Genomic DNA, 22,739 nt, shown 5'->3' with positions numbered 1-22,739 from the left:
ATCTAACAAATCTGTTTCTCAGTGTCTCAAGCCCTTTGGCTGTGAGGGAGTTTTGGCAAATAACAAAATGACAAACAGTATCTCATGACCCTGTCCTTGGTCTCACGCTCTTTCCTATCTCTGTTTATCTCTTATCTTATCTGTACCTCTCCCCAGGACTATGTTTCCCTAAATTAAAAACGTCTCTACAACTGATGAAAGGAAGACACCCTCCATACTCCTAGCCTGGCAACAGAGCACCTCTGAGGTGCACCAAATGAGTGCCGTCCCACCCCAATCATCCTTCAAGACAGCAACAGCTGGCCTGCCTTACACTACTACCCCTGTTCATGTGCACATCTGGAACACAGTAGAGACCATTTGGCTCACCAACTGGGTAATGTATGGTGATGCCTTTTGTCAATATCAATAACATTAGGTAACTATTCTAATTCATTAAAATAACTTAGCCTGGAATGTTTGGTTGCTTAATGGCTGGGATGGTATGTGGACATAAATTTGGAATAAACAGATAATGGTTATAATACTAACAACATTGTTGTACTAGCTGAATCACCTGTTTTTTGGGCAACTATTTCTATTTGATGCAGTTCACTTAATTTTAAACGTTTATTGAGAGCCTACCATTTTCCGGGTACTCAGGATACACAGATGAATAAGTAGGGTATCCACCCTTTGAGGCATCCACACTCTAGTTAGGGAAAGGGCCGAGTGAAAATCCAATAGTCAAGGTACAATCTGTTAGCTGCAATTACAGTTCTGGGCTGGAGAAGCTGAAAAGTGGCAGAGATCAACTGCCTGGCAGGGTCAAATCACTTCAGCCAATGGAAAATCTCTAAAACTTGTCACCTGAAACATGTTAATTTTAATAATCAATAGATACCCTAAGTAAATGTACTATCCTTTAGTGGTATTATTACCTCCTAGTAAAACTACTAAAAGCTACAATCAATCCCTATTAGATGTTAATATTTCATTCACATTTAGTACTTAAAGGACTTAATCAAACAGAAATCTGTTTACAGATCTTCCTGACGAAAGCAGATCTTTTTTTTTCTTTTTTTTAAATTTGCATCCATGTTCTCTACTGCCCTGCAGTGATAGAGCAGACAAGCCACTATAGGGATGTGATCCAAACCAGACCTCTTCTCTTTGATCCACATATGTTAAGGACTCCTCCTGTAGGTAGGCAGGTAGTAAATACTATGATAAGTAAGGCACGTTGCTAACATGAATTTTAAAATGATTCCGTTATCAAGGCGCACAAATTCTTCACTCTACTGTAATACACTTTGTAATCAAAAGCATTTGCATTCTGGCTGACTTCTATTATTAAATCTCTAAAGCATTAAGTAAGGGTCCAAATAGTTTAATTTGACTCTCATATTAAGTCTGTACAATCTCTGTGATATCAAATAAAGATTAGAGAAATTGCTGTCTCTGCATAGTTTTGTATACACTATAAATGTGTAAATGAGTAAAATGAGTGATAAGAGATGCAGGCATCTTGGCAAAATATCTAATCAATAGCAAAACAATCCACATTTCACTTGGCTGTTCCATGAACTATCTGTGTGGCCTTGGATGAGACAATCAAACTCTTTGAATCTCCTATGTCACAAATGAATGGACTATTCTCTGTATTTTGAGGGGAAAAAATAAACTAAATCAATGGAGCTGAACTAGATGCTCTCTAGAGTTACTTTAGGCTCAAACATTATGAAAGCTTCTAAAAAATGTCTTTTAGAAATTTTCTCTACCCTTTCGTCCCAGGTTGTGAAATGAAATCCCACCGTCAAATCATTTCCAGACATCTGGAAATCCCAATCCATTCCCAGTGTAAGATACCAAGACAGTTAACAATTAAGCTATTATTAGTGAATCATGTGTTCTAAGCGGCCACTTGCTGGGCCCTATTATTTTAGTGTCACAACCATGACCCGTAAATAATTTGAGAAACTCATTAACTTTTAAAACCCTAAGTATCAGTTTATCATATTAGACAAATCTACTAGAGAAATCCCAATAGGAACTCATGTATTCCTAAGCATATAAAACCTCACCAGAGAAAATACCTAAAAGAATAAGACACATCATTCTTCAAAATACTTTCTATTGAAGAACTTCATAAATGGCACACTGGAATTTTCACACTTATAACCTAACAGACTTTCAATGATAATAATACACTTATCTAGGTCCACATATAACACAAGCACATGCCATGTGTGCATGCTTCCACGTGCGTGTCCTAATTGGCGCAGCCAAAGTGATTATTGTAAATAAAAAGCACGTTTTCAAAAGAATCATTACAAAAAGCCCAAAGAGGAAAAAAGAACAGGGAAGCCCACAAAGTAGGTCAAGCCAGTGTCAAACTAGAAATTACGGCAAATCAGAAAGCATTTTGAGTAATAACCTTATCTGAAGCTCCAAAAACCACTCAAAAGATGCTTGTAAAGTAAAACAAAATAGTGAGACTAATGGGCAGAGGGACCCATGAGGGAAAAGATAAGCTTGAGTTATAGGGAAAAAAGAAACATCTCACATGCTATGTATCTTAACAATGGGTATAGTATAGGAAACAAAGCATAAAATATTATTCTGTACTTATGCTACACAGTTCAAGTCACAGCAACTCAAGAAAAATGGGCCTGCATTGAAGGTAAAACAAGGCAATCAGAAGATTCCTTTTCATCATTGGTTCCTTCCTCAATCAGGTGACTGAAGAAAGGAGACAGCACCCAAACAAAAGGAGCAGGCAGAGGGCTGTGCTCTGGCTGGGAAAAGGTGAAGGTGGGGAGGCAACAGGGCTGACCTGTGTAACATTATGGGCATTCAGTTAAGGCAGAGACAGGCTTGCTTACCAAGTCTTTTAGAAGCTGCCTCTAAAATCCTTTGGGAAGGGAAGTAATACATCACACAGTGACTCTGGCAGAGAATAGTTAAGGGTTCAAAATGGGCTTGGATAAATTCATGAATGGTTGAGACAAGCTGAGATTAAACCCTATCCTCTACACTTGATGTTAAGAGAACAACTGCCCTCAGAGCCTCCACCAGCGGCATCTATTTGAAATGCTAGGGCTGTACCAGCCAAAGACCTGGCAAGTTCTATTCTTTCCCGTTACATGAAAAACATCAAGGTATTATTTATTAACTTTACTTCTAATCCACGTATTAGAAAAGTCTACAGGTTGTACATTCCAATCACATTACTTCCCCATGAGAAAATTCTGCCCAGTGACTGCCCTTATCTGATGCCCATATGAGAAAATCTGGATTTACTCTTCATCAAAGCCCTGACAGGTTTTCTAACATGTAGTGACCAGAGCTAGAAATGAACAACTTAGCAGAGTTGCTGGGAGTGGCTATTTTCAGAATTTTAAGAGTAGAAATAGTTCCAATAGAGAAAATCACAGAACAGACCCTATGCTTCCTGGTAAATGCCATCAGATGTTGAGATTAAGTCCAGAGTCAATCTGAGGTTAGAACACCCACTACAACAACAGATACGCAAGGGCCGCTCCTGCGAGTTTGAGATACTGAATTAACACAAACTAGGATGGAGAACAGAACACAGGGATTCGCCGACAACTCAACCAGCAAAAAGAATTCAGATTTGCCTTAGAGAGTAGACAGGTTTTGTTAAAGTGTAATTAATTCTGTCTTTGAAATGAAATCACAATGGGGTATGATTTCTTTAAAACAATGACATTTGCTTACTAACTAAAAATTAGTTGGTTCCTAGTTGATGGAAGTTACTACCTCATTTTCACAGTTGGACACAAACTGTCCAGTGGTTATGACTGTGGAAAGAAGAACCGCCATTCACCTGGTTTCTACTTATCTGAGTTCACTGAACCTAATCTAGACGTAGAGACCTGTGACTGTGCCATCTGGGAGAACAGAGGGAACTCTGTTTAATTAAAAGCAAAATCACTTAAACTCATTAAATTTAACTACCTAATTCCAGTCTCCTCACATACTACAGTTATCACTTAACCAAAAATCTATTTCCCAGCCAGTCTATTGAGCGTATGGCAGAGTGGCCTCTCGGCATTACAGAAATGCTCATTCAGAGCAGGAACGTGCTCCAGGGGAGTGGGGCATCCACAAATAAAGGGACCTTGGTAGGCTCTGTGTCTTAACCACTTTTGGGAGTAGCATTTGTTATCCAACAATAACCAATCCTATCTCTTCCAAAAATCAGAAGTGACAAATTGACCTTTATAATTAGAAAAGATTACCAAGGAGTTCAGCAAACCTTACTTCTGGTAGTGGGCTGGCTGGTTTGGTTAGGATTCCTCCTACATAAACGACATTAGGCAGAGTGGGTCTTGGAAACTCCAGGGCTACATCAGTACACAGCATCCACAGGCTGGACCCATGGACCAAATCATACATGGACTTCTCCGGCAGCAGGTTGTACTTCTGCATTATCCTTTCGTATTTGGGAAGAACCAGAAGGCTGACCCCTATTCTGGAAATGAGGTAAACGCCGGTATTTTTCATCCTTTGCAGCAAGTTCATGTGGTCTGTGAGGAGTGAGTTAAACTCTGGGACATAAGCCAAGGGGGCAGGAGCACCCACTTCGGCAGGATACCAAAGGCCGGTTGAAAATACAGCATATTTAACTCCTAAAAGATGAGCTATCACAAATCCACACATGTCATTAGGGTCCACCAGCAGCAGGTCAAACTTTTCCTTTTTCAGACCCTGAATCAGGGCTCGGTTTCCAACCATCATGTCACAGTTCTGAGTATAGTGATCCAGTATGTCAAATAGCTCGATTGCTGTCAACCTCCCAGAGAAAATATTCCGCATTTTGGACTGCAGGAAAGCATCCGAGGTGGTACTGTTAAAGATCCCTGGGTAGCGCTGGAGGCTGTAATGATTAGATGGCGCGATGTCTCTGCCTTCAGAGAGCAGGAACACTGTATGGTGGCCTCTTTCGTGCAAGGCCGAGGCTAGCGTCTTGAAAATGTACATATGGCTTTCAAACATTATTGGCGGCACGATGATGATTTTGGCAGCCTTCGCTATCCCAACAGCACTCCACAGCAGCATGAAATACGGAGTGTAAGACTTCATAGCTGAAATGACAACCAGAAAATTACTTAGAACAGAACTTAATCCTTACCATTCAAAACAATCACGAAGATCTTTTTTCAAAGTATCTGATGATCCAATATTTTGTTTAAGGATCACTTTAAAAAATTATCTCAATATTTATTCTAATTACCTGTTTATTTTTGAAATATAATTTTTTCAAAGTACAGAATTCACAGCAAAGCTGATATAAACAAATATATTTAAAATGTATCAGTTTTAGAGCATACAATTGCATCAACTAACGGAGAACTAGATTTTTTTTAATTCGAGATAAAACTTCTATAAGATTGAATGATATAAGATTTCTCTTCTTCGAATAATAGCTCGGAGATATCTATGAAGCATTTGTTTATCTTTTAATTGAACGTCAATGTTAATCCCAGAAAGAAGAGCCAAGATTACTGATTTCTAGGTATATCAGCATGTGTATCTCTTTGTAAATAATTTTATCACAGCAGTTACATTCCCAATTATGACCAAAGCATACCGAACAAAGATCATGTCTTAGAAAATAATTCTTTCATGCGGTAGTTCCCGAAAGGACACTTTTCAACAGGAAAAATGATCTTTAATGTGAATTTCCCCTTTATCTAAACGCCCTTAAGAAGTTTAGCAGTCTCTATCTATGTAATTGATATGAGTTTGCTGATTCACTTCAGGGCATTATCTACAGGAGAAACTTTTTTTTTTTGTTCTTTGTTTTTGCTGAGGAAGATTTGTCCTGAGCTAACAGCAGTGCCAATCTTCCTCTATTTTATATGTGGGTTGCCGCCACAGGATAGCTGCCGGGGAGTGGTGTAGGTCCACACCTGGGATCTGAACCCACGAACCTGGGCCGCCAAAGTGGAGCACGCCAAACTTAACCGATAGGCCCTGGAGCCAACCTCGAGAAACTTTTAGTGGAAAAGTTCAAGAGGGTTAACTAGATCTTGAGAAAGGCTCATGGAAGAAGTGACTGATGAATGAATATGGCCCAGACCATACTCCCTGTGTTGTACCTATAACTCGGGTGCAGACGGCAAGCCAGATGATGGCTGTACTCCTCACGGCTAACACTCTCCTACCTTTCCAGGTTAATAGATTATGTACAATAGTTAGAGTCATCCTCTATCATTTTTTAGAAATAAGTACCCTACCTATGGGGTCCACATTGTGTGAAAACTCCCCCTACCCTACTCAACATAATTTTTACTTAGACTCTACATAAGCCTCCAAATAAAGATCTAAGTAATAATTATCCATGCAAACTGGACACTTTTACTTCAAAGAACGACTCACAATAGATTTATATGCACATCACCAAATCAATATCTATTTTTACTCATTATCTTATATTAACCATCCTACCTGCACAAATTCCCATCATCTAAATGCAGATTTAACAATTATACCTTCTCAACATTCAAACACTGCAAGCAACCTAAAAAAAAAAAAAAAAAAAAGAAATCAATAACAGGCAAATGATAGATTCTTCCAATATCAAGGTTAACTATAAAGTACATTATATTTTCCATATGTTTTTTCCCTCTCTCACTCCAGGGAAATTTTCAAACTATTTCTAGATGAGTAGACACTGTATCATTAAGAATAAACAGAAGTAATGCACATCACAAACATATAGAAGCCTATGTTAAATGTTGCTTGGCTATTGTCAATAATGCTGCAATGAACATAGGAGTGCAAATATATTTTTGACTTAGTGTTTTCATGTTCTTTGGATAAATACCCAGAAGTGGAATAGTTGGTTCATATTTGGGCGGTGAACATGATGCAGTCTACACAGACATCGAAATATAATGACTTACACCTGAAATTTATATAATGTTATAAACCAATGATAGTTCAACAAAAAAAAGTGTTGCTTGAATTAATATGAAGGCTTCAAAAAAAATTGGAGGGGCCGGCCTGGTGGTGTAGTGGTTAAGTGCGTGTGCTCTACTTTGGTCGCCCAGGGTTCACAGGTTTGGATCCTGGGCACAGACCTACGTGCTGCTTATCAAGCCATGCTGTGGCAGGCATCCCGTGTATAAAGTAGAGGAAGATGGGCACGGATGTTAGCCCAGGGCCAATCTTCCTCAGCAAAAAGAGGAGGATTGGCAACAGATGTTAGCTCAAGGTTAATCTTCCTCACAAAAAAAAACAAAAAAAATTTGGAGAAAACAGTTTCTATAGCAATGAAGTAAGTTTATTCTATAATTACAAGGTCAATGAAGGAAGAAAATGAGGTAGCCAATCTTGGAGAAAACTTTCCAGGCCTTTACTCTACTGTACTACATCTCCAATGTGTCTCTCTCTCTGGTGTAGCCTTCTTCCAATTCCAAGGAAGAAAAAATTAGGAATTTTAAGTAGACATATTATTAATTCTAGGGATGAGATTTATGCAAAAACAGTTATTTCTGCAGCTACTGCTCACTGCTGTGATTAATACTGCCTGTCACTGTTTGCAGGTCCCAGAAGATATAGGGGATGATGGACCGGTGGTAGGCAACCGCTCTGCCTCCTGTGTTTTGCATCTAGCCGAGCAGACTGAGCACACTCAGTTCGTTCAGCCTCAGCTAAAACTACTACTTTATCTATCATAAATAACTAAGAAATAAAAAATAATAGTAGGGAAATAAATCCTTTCACTGTGTGTTTTACTTTATTCTTCCTTTTTTATTTTAACATTTTATGTCACTAATTACTACAAAGTAAAAAGAAATCACATAAAATGGTTTTTTTTTTAACGCAAAACTGCTCATGCTCTAGATCAGCCCTGTCCAATAGAACTTTTTGTGATTATGAAATTGTTCTATATCCTCACTGTCCAATATGGTAGCCTCTACTGAGCAGCTGAAATGTGGTTAGTGTAACTGAGGAACTGAATTTTAAATTTTACTTAATTTAGTCACATGTGGCTAAATGAATTTAATACTAGTGGCTACAATACTAAAATAAGGTTAGAAAAAGTGCATAGATTCTGGACATATAGATTCTAAAAGTAACTATTCAGAAATACCAATATTCATATGGCACAATATCTTCTAAAAATAACGTCTACTAGATCTTCATAGTCTTCAAGCAAAAATACTGACTACCAACAGATAAGCATCATTTGCACAAGTGTGTAATTCTGCTGTTCTAAAACAAAATTAATTATAAAGGACTACAACAGCACTTTAATCTCATATATATCATTGTGGGGCATAACAGAATGACTAATACAACTACCAAAAACGGTGAGACTCCTGCTAGTCCAGAATTATCAGTGTGTGTCTATTGATGAGCTGGACATCATTAATATTAACACTTCTGCTCTGAGAAAGATAATGCCAAGAGAATGAGAAGACAAGCCACAGACTGGGAGAAAATATTTGCAAAAGATATATCTGATAAAGGACTGTTATCCAAAATATACAAAGAACTCTTAAAACTCAACAATAAAAAAACAAACAAACTGATTTATAAATGAGTCAAAGACCTTAATAGACATCTCACCAAAGAAAATATACAGACAGCAAATAAGCACATGAGAAGATACTTCACGTCATCTGTCACCAGGGAAATGCAAATTAAAAACAAAGAGATACCACTACACACCTATTAGAATGGCCAAAATCCAGAACACTGACACCACCAAATGCTGGAGAGGATGTGGAGCAACAGGAACTCTCATTCACTGCTGGTGGGAATACAAAATGGTACAACCACTTTGGATGACAGGTTGGTGGTTTCTTACAAAATTAAACATACTCTTATCATATGATCCAGCAATTGTGCTCCTTGGTATTTACCCAAAGGAGCTGAAGACTTATGTCCACACAAAAACCTGCACACGGATATCTAGAGCAGCTTTATTCATAATTGCCAAAATTTGGACGCAACCAAGATGTCCTCTAGTATGAATGGATAAATAAACTGGGGTTCATCCAGATAATGGAATATTATTCAGTGCTAAAAAGAAATGAAATGGAGGAAGCTTAAATGTATATTACTAAGTGAAAGAAGCCAATCTGAAAAGGCTGCATACTGTATGATTCCAACTATGTGACATTCTGGGAAAGGCAAAACTATGGAGACAGTTAAAAGATTGGTGGTTGCCAGGGGTTGTCAGGGAGGGAGGGATGAACAGGTGGAGCACTGAGGATTTTAGGGCAGTGTAACTATTCTGTAAGATGCTACAAGGGTGGATACATGTCATCATACATCTGCCCAAATCTATAGAATATACAACACCAAGAGTGAACCCTAATGTAAAGCATGGACTTTGGGAGATGATATGTCAATGCATGTTCATCAGTTGTAACAAATGTACCACTCTGGCACAAGATGTTGATAGCGGAGGAAGGTGTGCATGTGCAGGGGCAAGGGGTATATGGGAACTCTACCTACTCTCTGCTCAATTTTGCTGTAAACCTAAAACTGCTCTAAAAAATAAAGTTTACCAATATAAGAAAAAATTTTTAAGCAACCTGAAAAAAAACCCTCAAATTAATGAAAAAAATAAACTAAACAATAAAAAAAAGGATGTGGATATATCGAATGTACTATAAAGAAAGTTAAATAGAAAATAATATTCTAGAAAAACAAGATACAACATACATAATATACATATGTATTAAACATACATATGTAATAGACATTTAACTTCCATAAGCATTTTCATGAAGTCATTATTTTGAGCAGGATTATATTGTTACTAATTATAAACCTTCGGAGATATGTTAAATTCCCAACAATTAGAGACTGGTTAAATAAATTGTCACTCATTCATACAATGCAGCCAGTAAAATAATCTTGTAAAAGAATATTTAACGGCATGGAAAGATATTCAAGATTTCCTACTGACTGAAAATTAGGTTACTAAACATTACACTTAGCATGCACCACTTTGTAAAAGACACACATATGTGTACGTACACAGGAATGATAAGGACCACAAGAGCAGTGGTTTTTTTCTGGATAATGTGAACTATTAGGGATTTTAACTTTTTCTACAATGGACATGTGTTACTCTCCTCTTAATAAAAATAATAAGAATTATTTTTATAGAATATGTGATGAAAAAAGATCTCATTCACGGGGCCGGCCCGGTGGCGCAAGCGGTTAAGTGCGCGCACTCCGCTGCGGCGGCCCGGGGTTTGCTGGTTCGGATCCTGGGCGCACACCGACGCACTGCTTGTCAAGCCATGCTGTGGCGGCGTCCCATATAAAGTGGAGGAAGATGGGCACAGATGTTAGCCCAGGGCCCTCTTCCTCAGCAAAAAAAAGAGGAGGATTGCACAGGGCTGATCTCCTCACAAAAAAAAAAAAAAAAAAAAAAGATCTCATTCACAATAACAATCAAGTACATAAAATACCTTTAAAATTAACTAAAAAGGATATTTGTTGGCTATACTAAGTATGGCAAGCCCTTCTCTGAAGATCTATACATAGAAATAATGCTAAATGTGTAGAAATACTATATTATTTTAACGGAAGACAATATTCTAAAAGTCAATCCTTCCCGTATTATAAATGGACAACAAATTCCTCTCAAAATCCTACTGGATGGTTTGTTTTGTTTTGTTTGGAATTTGACCAAATTATACCCATGTTCATTTGTTAGAATAGGCAAAGAAGAGAGAATAAACTTTTGAAAAAGAAACAGTAATGACTTGGGACAGCAAGGTAAATTTTAAAACATATTTTAATTAAAACACTATAGAACTAGCCCAAGAATCCTAATTCAAATCGGTGAATCCGAGTAGGTAGCCTGTAAGAATTCCTTGAATAAAGATGAACACAATATGGGATGAAGGAAGTACCAAAGGACATGAGGAAGGAACAACATATTTGATATGAAGTATTAAAAACTGGCTTTATATTCGAGAAACAAGATCACTAAATTTTTTACCTTAGACTTTCCCCAAAGTAAATCAGATAAAATAGTGTTAAAAATGTTTTAAAATAAAGCCATTAAAAGAGTTGAGCTTTAAATGATCTCTGGAAAGAGAAAAAAATTTCTGAGCATAAAGCAAAGAAAAAGTTACTATTACAAATATTATTAGATTTGATTACATAATCATTAAATATTTTTGGAACAGAGGTTTCCAGTCCAAGATGGTTGACTGAACACAAGGGTTTCTACTGCTTTCCTCCCGAAGCTCCTTTGGAAATTAGAGTAAAGAATATAAAAGTGAATAAATACCTAATGTATCTGAGAATCGGTATGAGGAAATGAGGTGTGGGGAGGGCTACAGTCATCAGTGGAATCGATTTTTGACAAATTTCTAGAAAACAAATGCTAAGAATACCTTACCAAGGGATCAAGTGAATGGAGGAAGTCATAACCCAAGACCCAAAGAGGAGAAGCCCCCCGCAGAGATGCAAAGTGTTTCCAGAATAGCTGAGAGCCTAAGGGGACATGTTGGGACAGCAGTAGTGGGAGGCAGGAAGAAATCAAGGGGAAGAGCTCTAACGAGGAGTTGAACCAGTTTCCCCATCTGCCATCTTCCCTTCACTCCCACAGGGCAAAGCAGTGGCAGTCGCGTTTACCCCCAAAGGTAAAATGTAGATCAAGTCTCTAGATAAAGTGGATAATCTGCCTGGAGGGGGATCAGAACTGATAACTCAGGGTAAAGCCCTCCTAATGTTGGCAAACGGGAGGTGGCATATGATTCCCCATCTGTGCACCCTAGAGAAAGCACTGGTCATGAACATGCCACACCCATGGCACCGCAGTTTGAACTCAACTTCTCAGTTAGTTGCAAGGAGCTTAACATTTGCTGTACGATTAAAACGAACAAACTAGATTTTTCTTTCATAAACTTAGCAGGGATGTCATTTTTTGTGTGTGTGAGTAAGATTGTCCCTGAGCTAACATCTGTGTCAACCTGCCTCTATTTTGTATATGGGACCCCGCCACTACATGGCTTGATGAGCTGTGTGTAGGTCCGCGCCTGGGATCCAAACCTGCAAACCCTGGGCCACTGAAATGGGGTGCTCGAACTTAACCACTAAGCCACAGGGCCAGCTCTGCAAGGATGTCATTTTTAATGCTACTGCTCAGCCCTTGCAAAGGTATACCATAGTCTTAAGTAGTTGGTGAAAATGTAAATTGGTGCAAATGTTCTAAAAAACAACTGGCACAGTATTTTACATTCATGAAACTACTCAAAATCAGAAATACCAACATGGGGCCAGCCCAGTGGCATAGCAGTTAAGTGCACACGCTCTGCTGAGGAGGCTCGGGGTTCAGATCCCGGGCGCACATTGATGCACTGCTTGTCAAGCCATGCTGTGGTGGCGTCCCATATAAAGTGGAGGAAGAGGGGCATGGATGTTAGCCCAGGGCCAGTCTTCCTCAGCAAAAAAGAGGAGGATTGGCGACAGGTGTCAGCTCAGGGCTGATCTTCCTCACCAAAAAAAAAAAAAGAAAAAGAAAAAGAAATATCAACATATACGCACAAAGAGGTTCCCTGCATTCACTTCCAACAGCAAACAGCCAGAAACCACTAAGAATCCAGCAGTAGAGGATTTACCAAATTATAGTACATTTTACAATGGAATATTATAGAGCCATCAAAAACCATGTTTAAAAAAAATTTTAATATGAGGAAATGCTCAAGACATAACACTAAGAACGCAAGAAACAAAATATATGTATAATATACATACATGTATACATAAAATGATTAAAATGACAACGAAGTAAATAAACTTTTGCCAGTGGTAAATTTGGATTGTCAAATTAAGTGATTTTTTCTTTTCCTATTTATATTTCTAGATTTTTAATATTTCTACCAAAAAATTATAATATCTATAACATACTCATTCAGTTTACATGCCCCTTGAGCTGGAGCCTTACTCTCTCTCTCCCTTGGGAGTCAAGTGCTTAAAACATCTGTCTCCATTTACTGAGCTCCGCTTACTCCCCAAATGATTCCAGTCTGCACTGACTCCACCACAAGTCAGCTGAACGCTAAGCACCTCCTAGCGTTCACACGAATGCCCCTTTTTCCAGCATTTATCTGACCGGACTTCTCTCTAACACTACACACTACTGATTGCCTCCGCCTCCAAATTCTCTCTTGGCTTCTGAGATGCTACTGCTACTTGACTGCACTCCACCGCCAGAATATTGAAGAAAATCCAAAATTCAAATTTAAAACGTTTATTTTAAGATTTTCATTTTCAAATATTTTTCATATCGGCCTGCCCTTTCTTCTTCATGTTAAAAATTATTTCTATGTCTGCATTCAAGACAAGAAAACAATGCCGATGTTAATAAGTGTGCCTACCCCTCACCAGAGGGAAGCCATTCAACATTTAAGGGTGGATTAATTTGGGCAAAACAACAAGGATATCAGGTGGCACTTTACTTAAATGTTGCATATCCAAGACAGTCACTTGCAAAAGTGATCCCTCTAAGGCCAAAGGAAGGGCTCTAAACCCTTAGAGCACCAGAACAGCAATTAGATTAGCTGTATTTTCCTGCTCCTAAGCATCACTGCGTCACACAGGCTGAAATATGACACAGGAACAGCCCAACATACTACCGAGATTTTTTAAAGATGAAAAATAGACTTTGTGAATGCCTTATTTTTCCCATTTTTCTCAAACAGGGGTCTCCAATACCAGAGTCTAACACCATACTAGACCTCTGGCAACCTTACTTTAAAACGTTATTTCCAGCTACTTATTTAAAAAAAAAAAGTAGAGGAATCACCTTTGGCCACCACTTGAAAGAAACATTTCTCTGGCTTTTCCTATGTGAGGTTAGATCATTACTAACCCCGACCTGGAAAGCACACACAAGGATGAACTAGGGAAAAACATGACAAGCACATAAACCACGGGAAAGGACTGAGGTGTTGACCGCCTACCATCCCAGCAGCTCAGCAAGTCACAGTCCATCATTTTAAACAGGAATTAATCAAAGCGTTTTCTCATTAAAGGAAAAACAAAATAAGGCCTAATGGGAAATTTGAAATTGTGTCTGTACATGGTGAATTTGGCTATTCAGAAAAATGAAGTGGATGATTTAGTCCCCAAAGCAGCTCATGTAGACTGGCAAACTGAAGCGCTGAAATCCTTAGGACTTGTAAGTTTCTCTGCCGTTGAGTATGACATGGACTGCAGTAACATGAGAAATAGACCAATCATAACTGCCACCTGAGGTCAACCTTGGTACCACAGGAAATATTGTTAGAGTAACTTCATCTCTCTTCAGAGCACCTTCTGCAAGTAAGCCTTGAAAAATAATATTTTTAAAATAAAAAATAAATCCAACAAAGTAAAGACTAATCAGGCATCATTACTAGTGCTTTGAAATAAATATAAATTTTAAATATATACAAATTTTAAAAATCTATTTTTCTGTATCTCTCTAGTGCAACTTAAGCTCCCAAAGGGTAGAGGTTTTAGTAAAAGTTTCTGGCTGTTTTATTTGCATTGCCTAACCATGTGGTATGTGCTCCATGAAGATGTACTGAATGAATGACTGCGATTGTGATTTTGACCAGGAAAGGTAGCTGGACCACAGGCACCGCCACTAACAGCCCCATTTTTTTTTTTTCTCTAATTTGAAATGAATATACTTGTAATTATATCAATTGCCTCACTTCTGAACAAAATTCTAAATCAAAAGCTTTTGCCTGAGGCACGGAAGTTAGTTACACACCTCGATTACGGAGAAAATTTCTGGGTAAATGGGTACTGCAGTCCAGAGAAGACAGGAGAAGTCAAAGTACAGATTTCATTACAGCTTTTTCTTAGCCTAGGGGTCTTTTTTCATCTTATTTGTTACCTTCTTGCATATTCACAGCAATGTTGTAGATGATCAAGAAAATTACCATTACATTAAATAAGAACCATATGCAAGGCAGCTGGACTTGGTGGCCACACACAGGCACGTAAGAGACAGCTGTGGTATACCTTTTCCCCCTCTTTTCCAGTATTGGAATCCTCCGCGTTAGCTCGACTTACAGCCAAAGAGACTCAAGACATTTCCCAGCCTCTCCAGGAGTAGTTTTAGCCATATAAGTAAGTTCTAGTAAATGGGCAGAAGTGGAACCAGAAATGATATCTGCAGTTTCTAATTCACGCCCTTGGAGATTTCACCTTCCTGCTGGCTGCAATGAGGACATGGTAATGATTAACATCCTGGACCATGCAGAGAGATGTATAAACCAGGAAAGGCGTAACAACCAAGATACTCGAGCAGACACTGTGGAACCAGACTATCAGCCCTGCCGGCTCATGCCCATGACCACCGTCTGTGGGGGGGCAACTAAAGTACCTTTCTGAAGCCACTGTTATTCTGTGTCTCTGTTTCCAGCACTAGGGTGAGCAACCATCCTGGGTTTTCCAGAACTGAGGGGTTTTCCAGGATAGGGGACTTGCAGTGCTAAAACTGGGAAAGTCCTGGGCAAACCCGAACAAGCTGGTCACCCTACAGCTTGGATCTATATCCTCACATAAAACTAGCGACAAACAGCAGCTCTTGCAAGAGCTCTGCTGCGCGTACTATGCCCCTCCCTGTGTCACAGGCTTCATGAGCATTCTCTCATTTTACGCTGAGAGACCATACAAAGGCAAAAATAGTCGTTCTCATTTTACAGATAAGGGGAATAAGATTGAGGAGGATAAGAATTTGAGCAAGATCTAGCATCTAGTATATTGCAGAGCTTTATATCCACTTTTAATCCACTTTTATCCCACCATGTGAAGAGAATAAGAAAATAAAGCTGAAAAAATGTTAACTGTGGGCAAATTCTGAGAAAACTCAGCTTTATCACTACAAAGTCGTTAACCAGCCCAGGTTTAAACATTTGTCTTTCATAGGTAGGCAATATCTTGTGTTCTGAAGTCAATTATGACTGTCCATCTGTAAGTAAACTACTAAAAGCAAGGAGTCCCCTAAATTCACACTGTGAAATAGGAACACCTTGACTTGGGGTGGGGTGATGGGGAGGAGAGAATTTGGAAAGTTAAGGCCACTTGTTATTGGTGAATGCTCCCCCCACCCTACAAAAAGTGGTGATCTGGCAATAGTTTGGCATCTTTACTTAACTAATAGTGCAATCCGGGTAAAAACCCTAGGTTGGGAGTAGAACAACTCAGGTTGGCTGTTGACGGTTAACAAATAAAGATAGGTAATTCTCAGATTTTCAAAGTCTGCCACTTTACCAAATTAATGATTTTGGTTCATTCAGAAAAATTAAAGAAACTTATTTATTTGTATAGAAGTGCACAGTTTAACTACAGAAATACTACCGGAATATGCTGAAGGCAAAGGAAGAAATTTGGTTCCATTTCACAAATTATAAAATAAATTAATCCAAAGATCCCTGTGAAGAGTTTTTAGTCAAAATTTTTAACACAGTCACTTTTGCTTTTTTTAAATATTTTTTTTTAGTCTAATAACAAAATCACTTGAAAGGCCATGATGAAAAATATTCTATTCATGATGAAAAATATTCTATTATTAATATTACATTCCTTACACTAACATATCACCTTAAAGAAAATAAGACTAATATAAATTTCTAGAAGTGCCACACAAGCAGATCTTTCTTTATACACACAAAGTACTGAAAGGAATAAACTATTGGCAGTACCATTCAAAATGTTCACTTATACACCTGGGACTCTGATGAGGGCCAAGGGGCACACAAAGACCCCCCTCCTGAAAGACAGGTTATAAAGAACTTTTGTCGTTGGTGGTTTTCCTTGTGTTGCTGTGGCAGCATTCCAAGCCAGCTGCACTTACCACTTTCCTACACCACCAGTCTCTGCACTTATCTCTGTTCAGACATCTACAGCACAGGTGGCAGACCTGTAATGAGAAACTCAATGCTGTCCGCTTATCAGCAACAACTGGCCCAGGCCCACCGGGGCACTTCTCCGAAGGCATCAGGTGGGAAGGTAAGATAAAAACAAGAAAATGGAGAGGAAAGACAAATGGGATAATATGGACACAAACAGATATTACCCTCAGGACCTTGTATATAATATGCATCCAATTAATGCTTGATGATGGTGACTAAATTTAACTATATTAAACACAAATTTAATCACCTAAGGAAATGGTTCTCAAATGTCCGTGTCCAAAAGAATTACCCGTGGTGCTTACTAAAAATGCAGATTCCAAGCGTCTCTTCAGCACATGGACTGTTATGAAATCTGGGGAGAAACCCAAAAATCTGCATTTTTAATAAGCAGCTGGAGATTTTGATGCAATTCAACCACCAGACTGAGAGATAAAGATCTAATACTTAATCTGCATGTGCAATAAGAGAAATAGTAGTGATGCAACAGACGTGGATCTGAGATATAAAGACCTGAATTAAAGCTCAATTGTCCTGGGGATTCAGAAAAGCATACTGCCCAGCTCCAGACCCTGAGGAACTTAGAATAAACAAACAATCTCGAAATATTTTTTTTAATGTCCTCTTACAAACTACCCACAATCTCTCAGGAGCACATGAATACAGTTTTAGTAATTTATAAGGACATGGGAGTACCTTTCAGTTTTTATTCAGTTTAATGTTACATATTCAACTTTCCCGTTATCACGTAATTACACAAATTATAAGATAATTTGAAATATTAGTGTATTAGTAAAGTATTATCCATGTCACTTTAGACAGATAATGTAAATAAATATCAATGTGTATTTAAAATTTTGGTTTTTTGGATTTGTGTCACATTTGAGTAACCTAAGACTGTCTTTTCAAGTAGCTCACATTTCAAGCTGTTTATATTATGAAAATAATATCATTTTAAGTGACCCTATAATGAAAGGAAAAAATAAAAATATATAGTATATATCCATGGATGCCAAAATTTAGACCAAGTCATTTACTTTTTCTGCACCTAATTTCCTTCACCTGCAGGTGAGGCTATTAAACTGGGTGGTCATGAAGATGCCTTACAATTCTAAAACTTATCTGAAAAATAGGTTTAATAGGTTTAATGAGATTGATATGATTTGGTTCGTAAAAGTAGTTAAAACCAGATCAATGGATGCTAAGGAAAAAAACGAAGAAAAAGGAAATTTACCCTGATTTTAAACTTTATGTTACAGAGAATCTTTAAAGGGAAAACAAATTTCATAGGAATACTGCTAAAACACAAATTCTGATTCATATCGGGTATGGGGTCCCAGACTATTTATTTCTAACAAGCTCCTGGTGATATGGGATGCTGCAGGGGCATGGACTGCCCTTTGAGTAAGCAAGGATTCAGAGTAAAGCCCAGAGGTAGAATTAAGACGACCAAACATGATCAAGAACATGATCAACCAGTCAACAATACCAACAACCTATTGGGAAACAAATTACTTTTTAATCACACATACACAAAAGACAATATGCTTAAAATAATGAAAGGACCTAATGGACCTAATACACAATTTTTTAAAGGACTGATATGTGGTGGGTGAGCCAATCTTTGAACATATGGCTACATTCCAGGGGCGCTCAACTCCAACTGTACATTATAGTCACCTTGGGAGCATGTAAAAACTAGAGATGCCTGAAAACCTGCCATCCCCAACCTAGATCAATTAGCCTTTATGGAGATGTGGCTCAGGTCTTAGCATATTTTGCTTTTTTAGTGCTCCCCAAATAATTATAATATTAAGCGCCACTGGGCTATACTTACACAAAGTCACAGCAAAATACACAGAAGTAAACAACTAATCCAACCCAGTTGTTGTTGTTGTTTTTTAATAAACTGAAGAACTATGTGTGTGTGTGTGTGTGTGTGTGTGTGTGTTTTAACTCAATTAAGAATACCTGAATATGCTTAAGTGACCAAGTAGTAAATAAAATACATCATAAGTTTACGTTATAAAAACTAACCAGGAAAGTGTTAACCAGGAAAGCATTTTGAAATCTAAACTGAATTTTTCTTTTGTCCCTAAAATGATCAGAAATTTTTTTGATCACATGAGAAAATCGAATTGACTCTATTTCATATCAGAGATCAGTGGTTCTCAAACTTAGCATACACCAGAATCACCTGGAGAGCTTGTTAAAACAAAGACTGTTGGGCCTGCCCTCACAGTTTCTGATTTTAGAGATCTGGGAAGGGCATAAGAATTTCCATTTCTAACAAATTCCCAGGTGATGCTGATGCTACTGGTCCAGGGACCATTTTGAGAATTATTGATAGAGATAAAAGTTTGCAATTTTAAAAAATGCAATTTTCTTTTCTTTTTTCTGAGGAAGATTTACCCTGAGCATTCATCCATGCCAACCCTCCTCTATTTTTTTTTTTTGTATGTGGGACACTGCCACAGCATGGCTGGTGAGTGGAGTAGGTCCGTGTCCAGGATCTAAACCTACAAACCCGGGCCACTGAAGCAGAGCTCGAGGAACCTCAACCACTCAGCCACAGGGCCGGGCCCACAATTTTCTTTTTTAACATAGAAAATGGTGGCATTAAAACACTTTCAATCTTTATTACATACCCAGTTTTAAAATATATATATATCTCCCCTACAGGATTAAGGTGTGGGTTTCTTTTTCTGCAACTCTTCAAGATCAGCTTGGTACCAGTTATCTCCACGAATCTGCACCAGATGATCAACATTCAGCAAATAAGGAATTTCTTTGTTTTGATTGTGATCTCATCCTCAAACAAATGAGAAAAGTTTCATAAATCATATAACTGAGATCGTATGAGGCTTTAAGTTCTGACAGATACATGCTTTCTTTAAAAAAACTGATGCTTGATTAAAACACTTTTTTAATGTTTAATGATGCTTTTTAAAAACATTTTGTTAGGACTTGTTATAACTCTCTTTTATTGGGATTTTAATTAGTGGAATACCACTGTGAATATGAACGGAATCCAGATCAAATTCTCACCATCTCCCACAGTGAGACAAATTCACATGTAGGGGAAACAGCTTTTCAATACACCATTACCAAGAGATTCTTAAGGCTTCAGAAACATACCAGAATCACAAAAGGTCATGGGATTGTTTTCCCTACTTATTAATAACATCCTTTCTTTTATATCACTAGTTTAAGTGGATTTCTAACATTATCTACATTACCATTATTAAGAGTTACAAAATAAATTCTCAAGTGAAGTCTTAAACATGTTTTGGGACCAAAAATGTTTGGCCAAATATAGCCAAAAAACAAATCAAACAAAAACCAAAATTCTGGATACTTCCCTATTCCATTTGTTGGAAGTTCTCAAGAGTGAACAAATAACAAACTTCCCACTGTTGTCTCAAAAAATGCCAGCATAATCACTAAGAGAAGGTTGTTATGGAGTATTAGATAAAAAAGCAAAGTTACATTATTCCCCAGAAGAGAAAGATTTTGGTAGCTTCTGCAGAAAGGCAGAATGCATCTTTCTGAGGCTCCCTTACGAACAGGTAAAAATGTAGTTTTGTGTCTTCTAAGCATCTGGGATTCCGCACAATGAAACAAGTTCAGAAAAGTCGTTCGTATACCATTGCCATTGTTCTTAGTCTTGCAAATATAATAGAAGTATACTTGAATTGGTACTTAATATATTTGTTAAGAAATGATACCAAATATTTTTTAAATTATGTAATTTCATTTAAAAAATAAATCAGAGTCCCAACTTAAAAACTAAAGATAACTGAGTCCAAGTCCTCTCATTTGTGGGGAAAGGGACAAGGTATCCAGGGGGCGGTTGCCTAGCATCGCCTGGCTAGTTGGTGGTTTCCCATTGGCAGAGCCGGAACAGGTACTCAGGTTTCCTGGGTCCTAATCCAGTATCTCTTATCTGAACCATAGAAAGACTCTCCAAAGATGCCACTGCCATATGTCAGATAATAGACCAACTTTTTCTTGAATTCTGGGATACACAAATCAAAGCCGCAGTCTTTCAAAAGCCTTAGTGATGACCTTCTTAAACCTTCATACATAAAACCTTTAAATTCTATACTAGATTAAAAAAAATATCACTGTGTATTGTGTTCTAAGGCAGAATAGTTCTATCATATGATAGGCTGCATGTTGAATGAATGGCTGAATTAATTCTTATTGTCTCAGAGGCTCACAATAGAGACCTCTAGGAATTCAACACGTCTGGTTCAAAATGCCTCCCCTTCCAAGCCATTTTGGGCAGAGCAGTGTGAGCAGGAATAGAGACAGGAATGCATTTAAGTAGCATCAAAATGATAGGCTGAATTATTTTTACTGGTAAAAATAGTGATAAGAAAGCATAAAGCATTTAAGGCCCATATAGAGGCTGGACGAACTAGAGGATAATTTGAATAAAATGACCAGATGGGTAGACCCCTAACCCCCCAACACACACCTCTACCCACATCCTTCTCCCCTACAATTTGTAAGCCAATCCCTAGGATCCCTCCTCTGAATTCCCCACCAGAGGCAGAGACATTCTCTCCAGAAGGGCAGACAGGTGTAAGAGAAGAGAAAGAAAGAAAGAAAGAGTGGGACAGCAAAAAGAAGGAGCAGGACAGCCAGAGGACCTTGTTTCTGTATATTGTGCACAGTTTAGAAATTCGAACAAAAAGTATATTCCAAAGCATATGCTCACATAAAGTCGAACTGATCAAAATAACACAGTTACCTCTAAATGCTCTCAGGAATTATTTAAAACTGGCAAGTAACAGAGTCAGACATCACTTCTTTCACTTCTTATTAATAGTCTTACCTAATCTGTTTATTTCCTTTTTTGTTTTTTTGAAGAGATTTTTCAAAATGCAGTCTTATTCCTATCCCTTCTCCTACTGCCCTGCCCAGAAGGAGACGGAAGAGGAGACATTCTGAACTAGAGAACTCTGGCAATTACTAAAGGAAGAAATAAGCACAGAAGATGGAACAAAAGAACTCTGCCTGGGCTGGTGTTTTGAATCAATTGATATAAAAGGTCTTTTAGTGGGGTGGGGGATGAGGAAAAGAGGCTACTTGAACGCTTCCTAAGTCAGATCTTCCTAATGTGTGTAATCATTCTTTTCTCCATCTGCTGTCTCATGACATCAGGCATACTTATATTCAAATATAAATACAAAATAAAAACTAAATCCACTTAATTATCTCTGTTGTTATTTCCTTTTATTAGCCTTACCTAGAATTAGCTGTAAACATACTTCCATCCATTAGAAGCCCTGGCTAAATTTAAAAAGAAAAACCTACTAGACCGTTATAAATTTTATAACATAGAGTTCAAAGGACCTATAAGATGACCTTTCTACAGATCAGACTTTTTTTCCTATTGTGACTAAACAATACAGCAGCCTATATAGAACATTTCATTTAAAGACAAAATAAAGGAACATTTCAAGTCTGAATGATGCAGTTTTGGGAGGAGGGGAGGAAAAAGCATGAATATCCATATAGAAAATTAGGGAACTTATCTCGCTTGCTGCCTTATGAGTCACTAAAGGCATCATTCAATTATGTTTGAACATCTTATCTCTGATCAGCATGTTTGTTCAAGGCATTATTAGGAAACTAGGTGTGAGTGCGCCCTCTGAGAGCCAGACTCTCCTTAGAGGGAGAATTAACACAATTAAGTGTTAAAGGATCATCAACATATGTAAGAATGAAAAGTCAAAGAAAAGTAAAAGACCAGGAAGCAACAGCCTGAGGTGGGACTTGAGTGTCAAAACCGAGAAGGGTGAGAATTTGAAAGTACAGAGGACAATT

At 37.9% G+C, this 22,739-nt stretch overlaps 1 protein-coding gene across 3 annotated transcripts in view; it reads right to left on the bottom strand.

Annotated features, from left to right (window-relative positions):
* Nucleotides 1-22,739, bottom strand: part of UGT8 (UDP glycosyltransferase 8) — an 81,467-nt gene that overhangs the window by 48,721 nt on the left and 10,007 nt on the right. For 2 of the 3 annotated variants that reach the window (XM_058549959.1, XM_058549958.1), the window contains exons 2-3: nt 6,457-6,529; nt 4,267-5,090 (exon numbers count right to left, since the gene is read on the bottom strand). In XM_058549959.1, the coding sequence (XP_058405942.1) occupies nt 4,267-5,090; nt 6,457-6,475 (843 nt within the window). In that variant the 5' untranslated portion in view covers nt 6,476-6,529. Of the gene's footprint in view, nt 1-4,266; nt 5,091-6,456; nt 6,530-19,549; nt 19,652-22,739 lie in introns of all 3 variants that reach the window. The other variant, XM_058549957.1, reaches the window with a different exon arrangement.

Source organism: Diceros bicornis, chromosome 11, assembly GCF_020826845.1.
Source record: "Diceros bicornis minor isolate mBicDic1 chromosome 11, mDicBic1.mat.cur, whole genome shotgun sequence".
In the NCBI taxonomy this organism is placed as follows: Eukaryota; Metazoa; Chordata; class Mammalia; order Perissodactyla; family Rhinocerotidae; genus Diceros; species Diceros bicornis.
The sequence above is the reverse complement of the archived record's forward strand: the minus strand, read 5'-3'. Positions and strand labels throughout refer to the sequence as shown.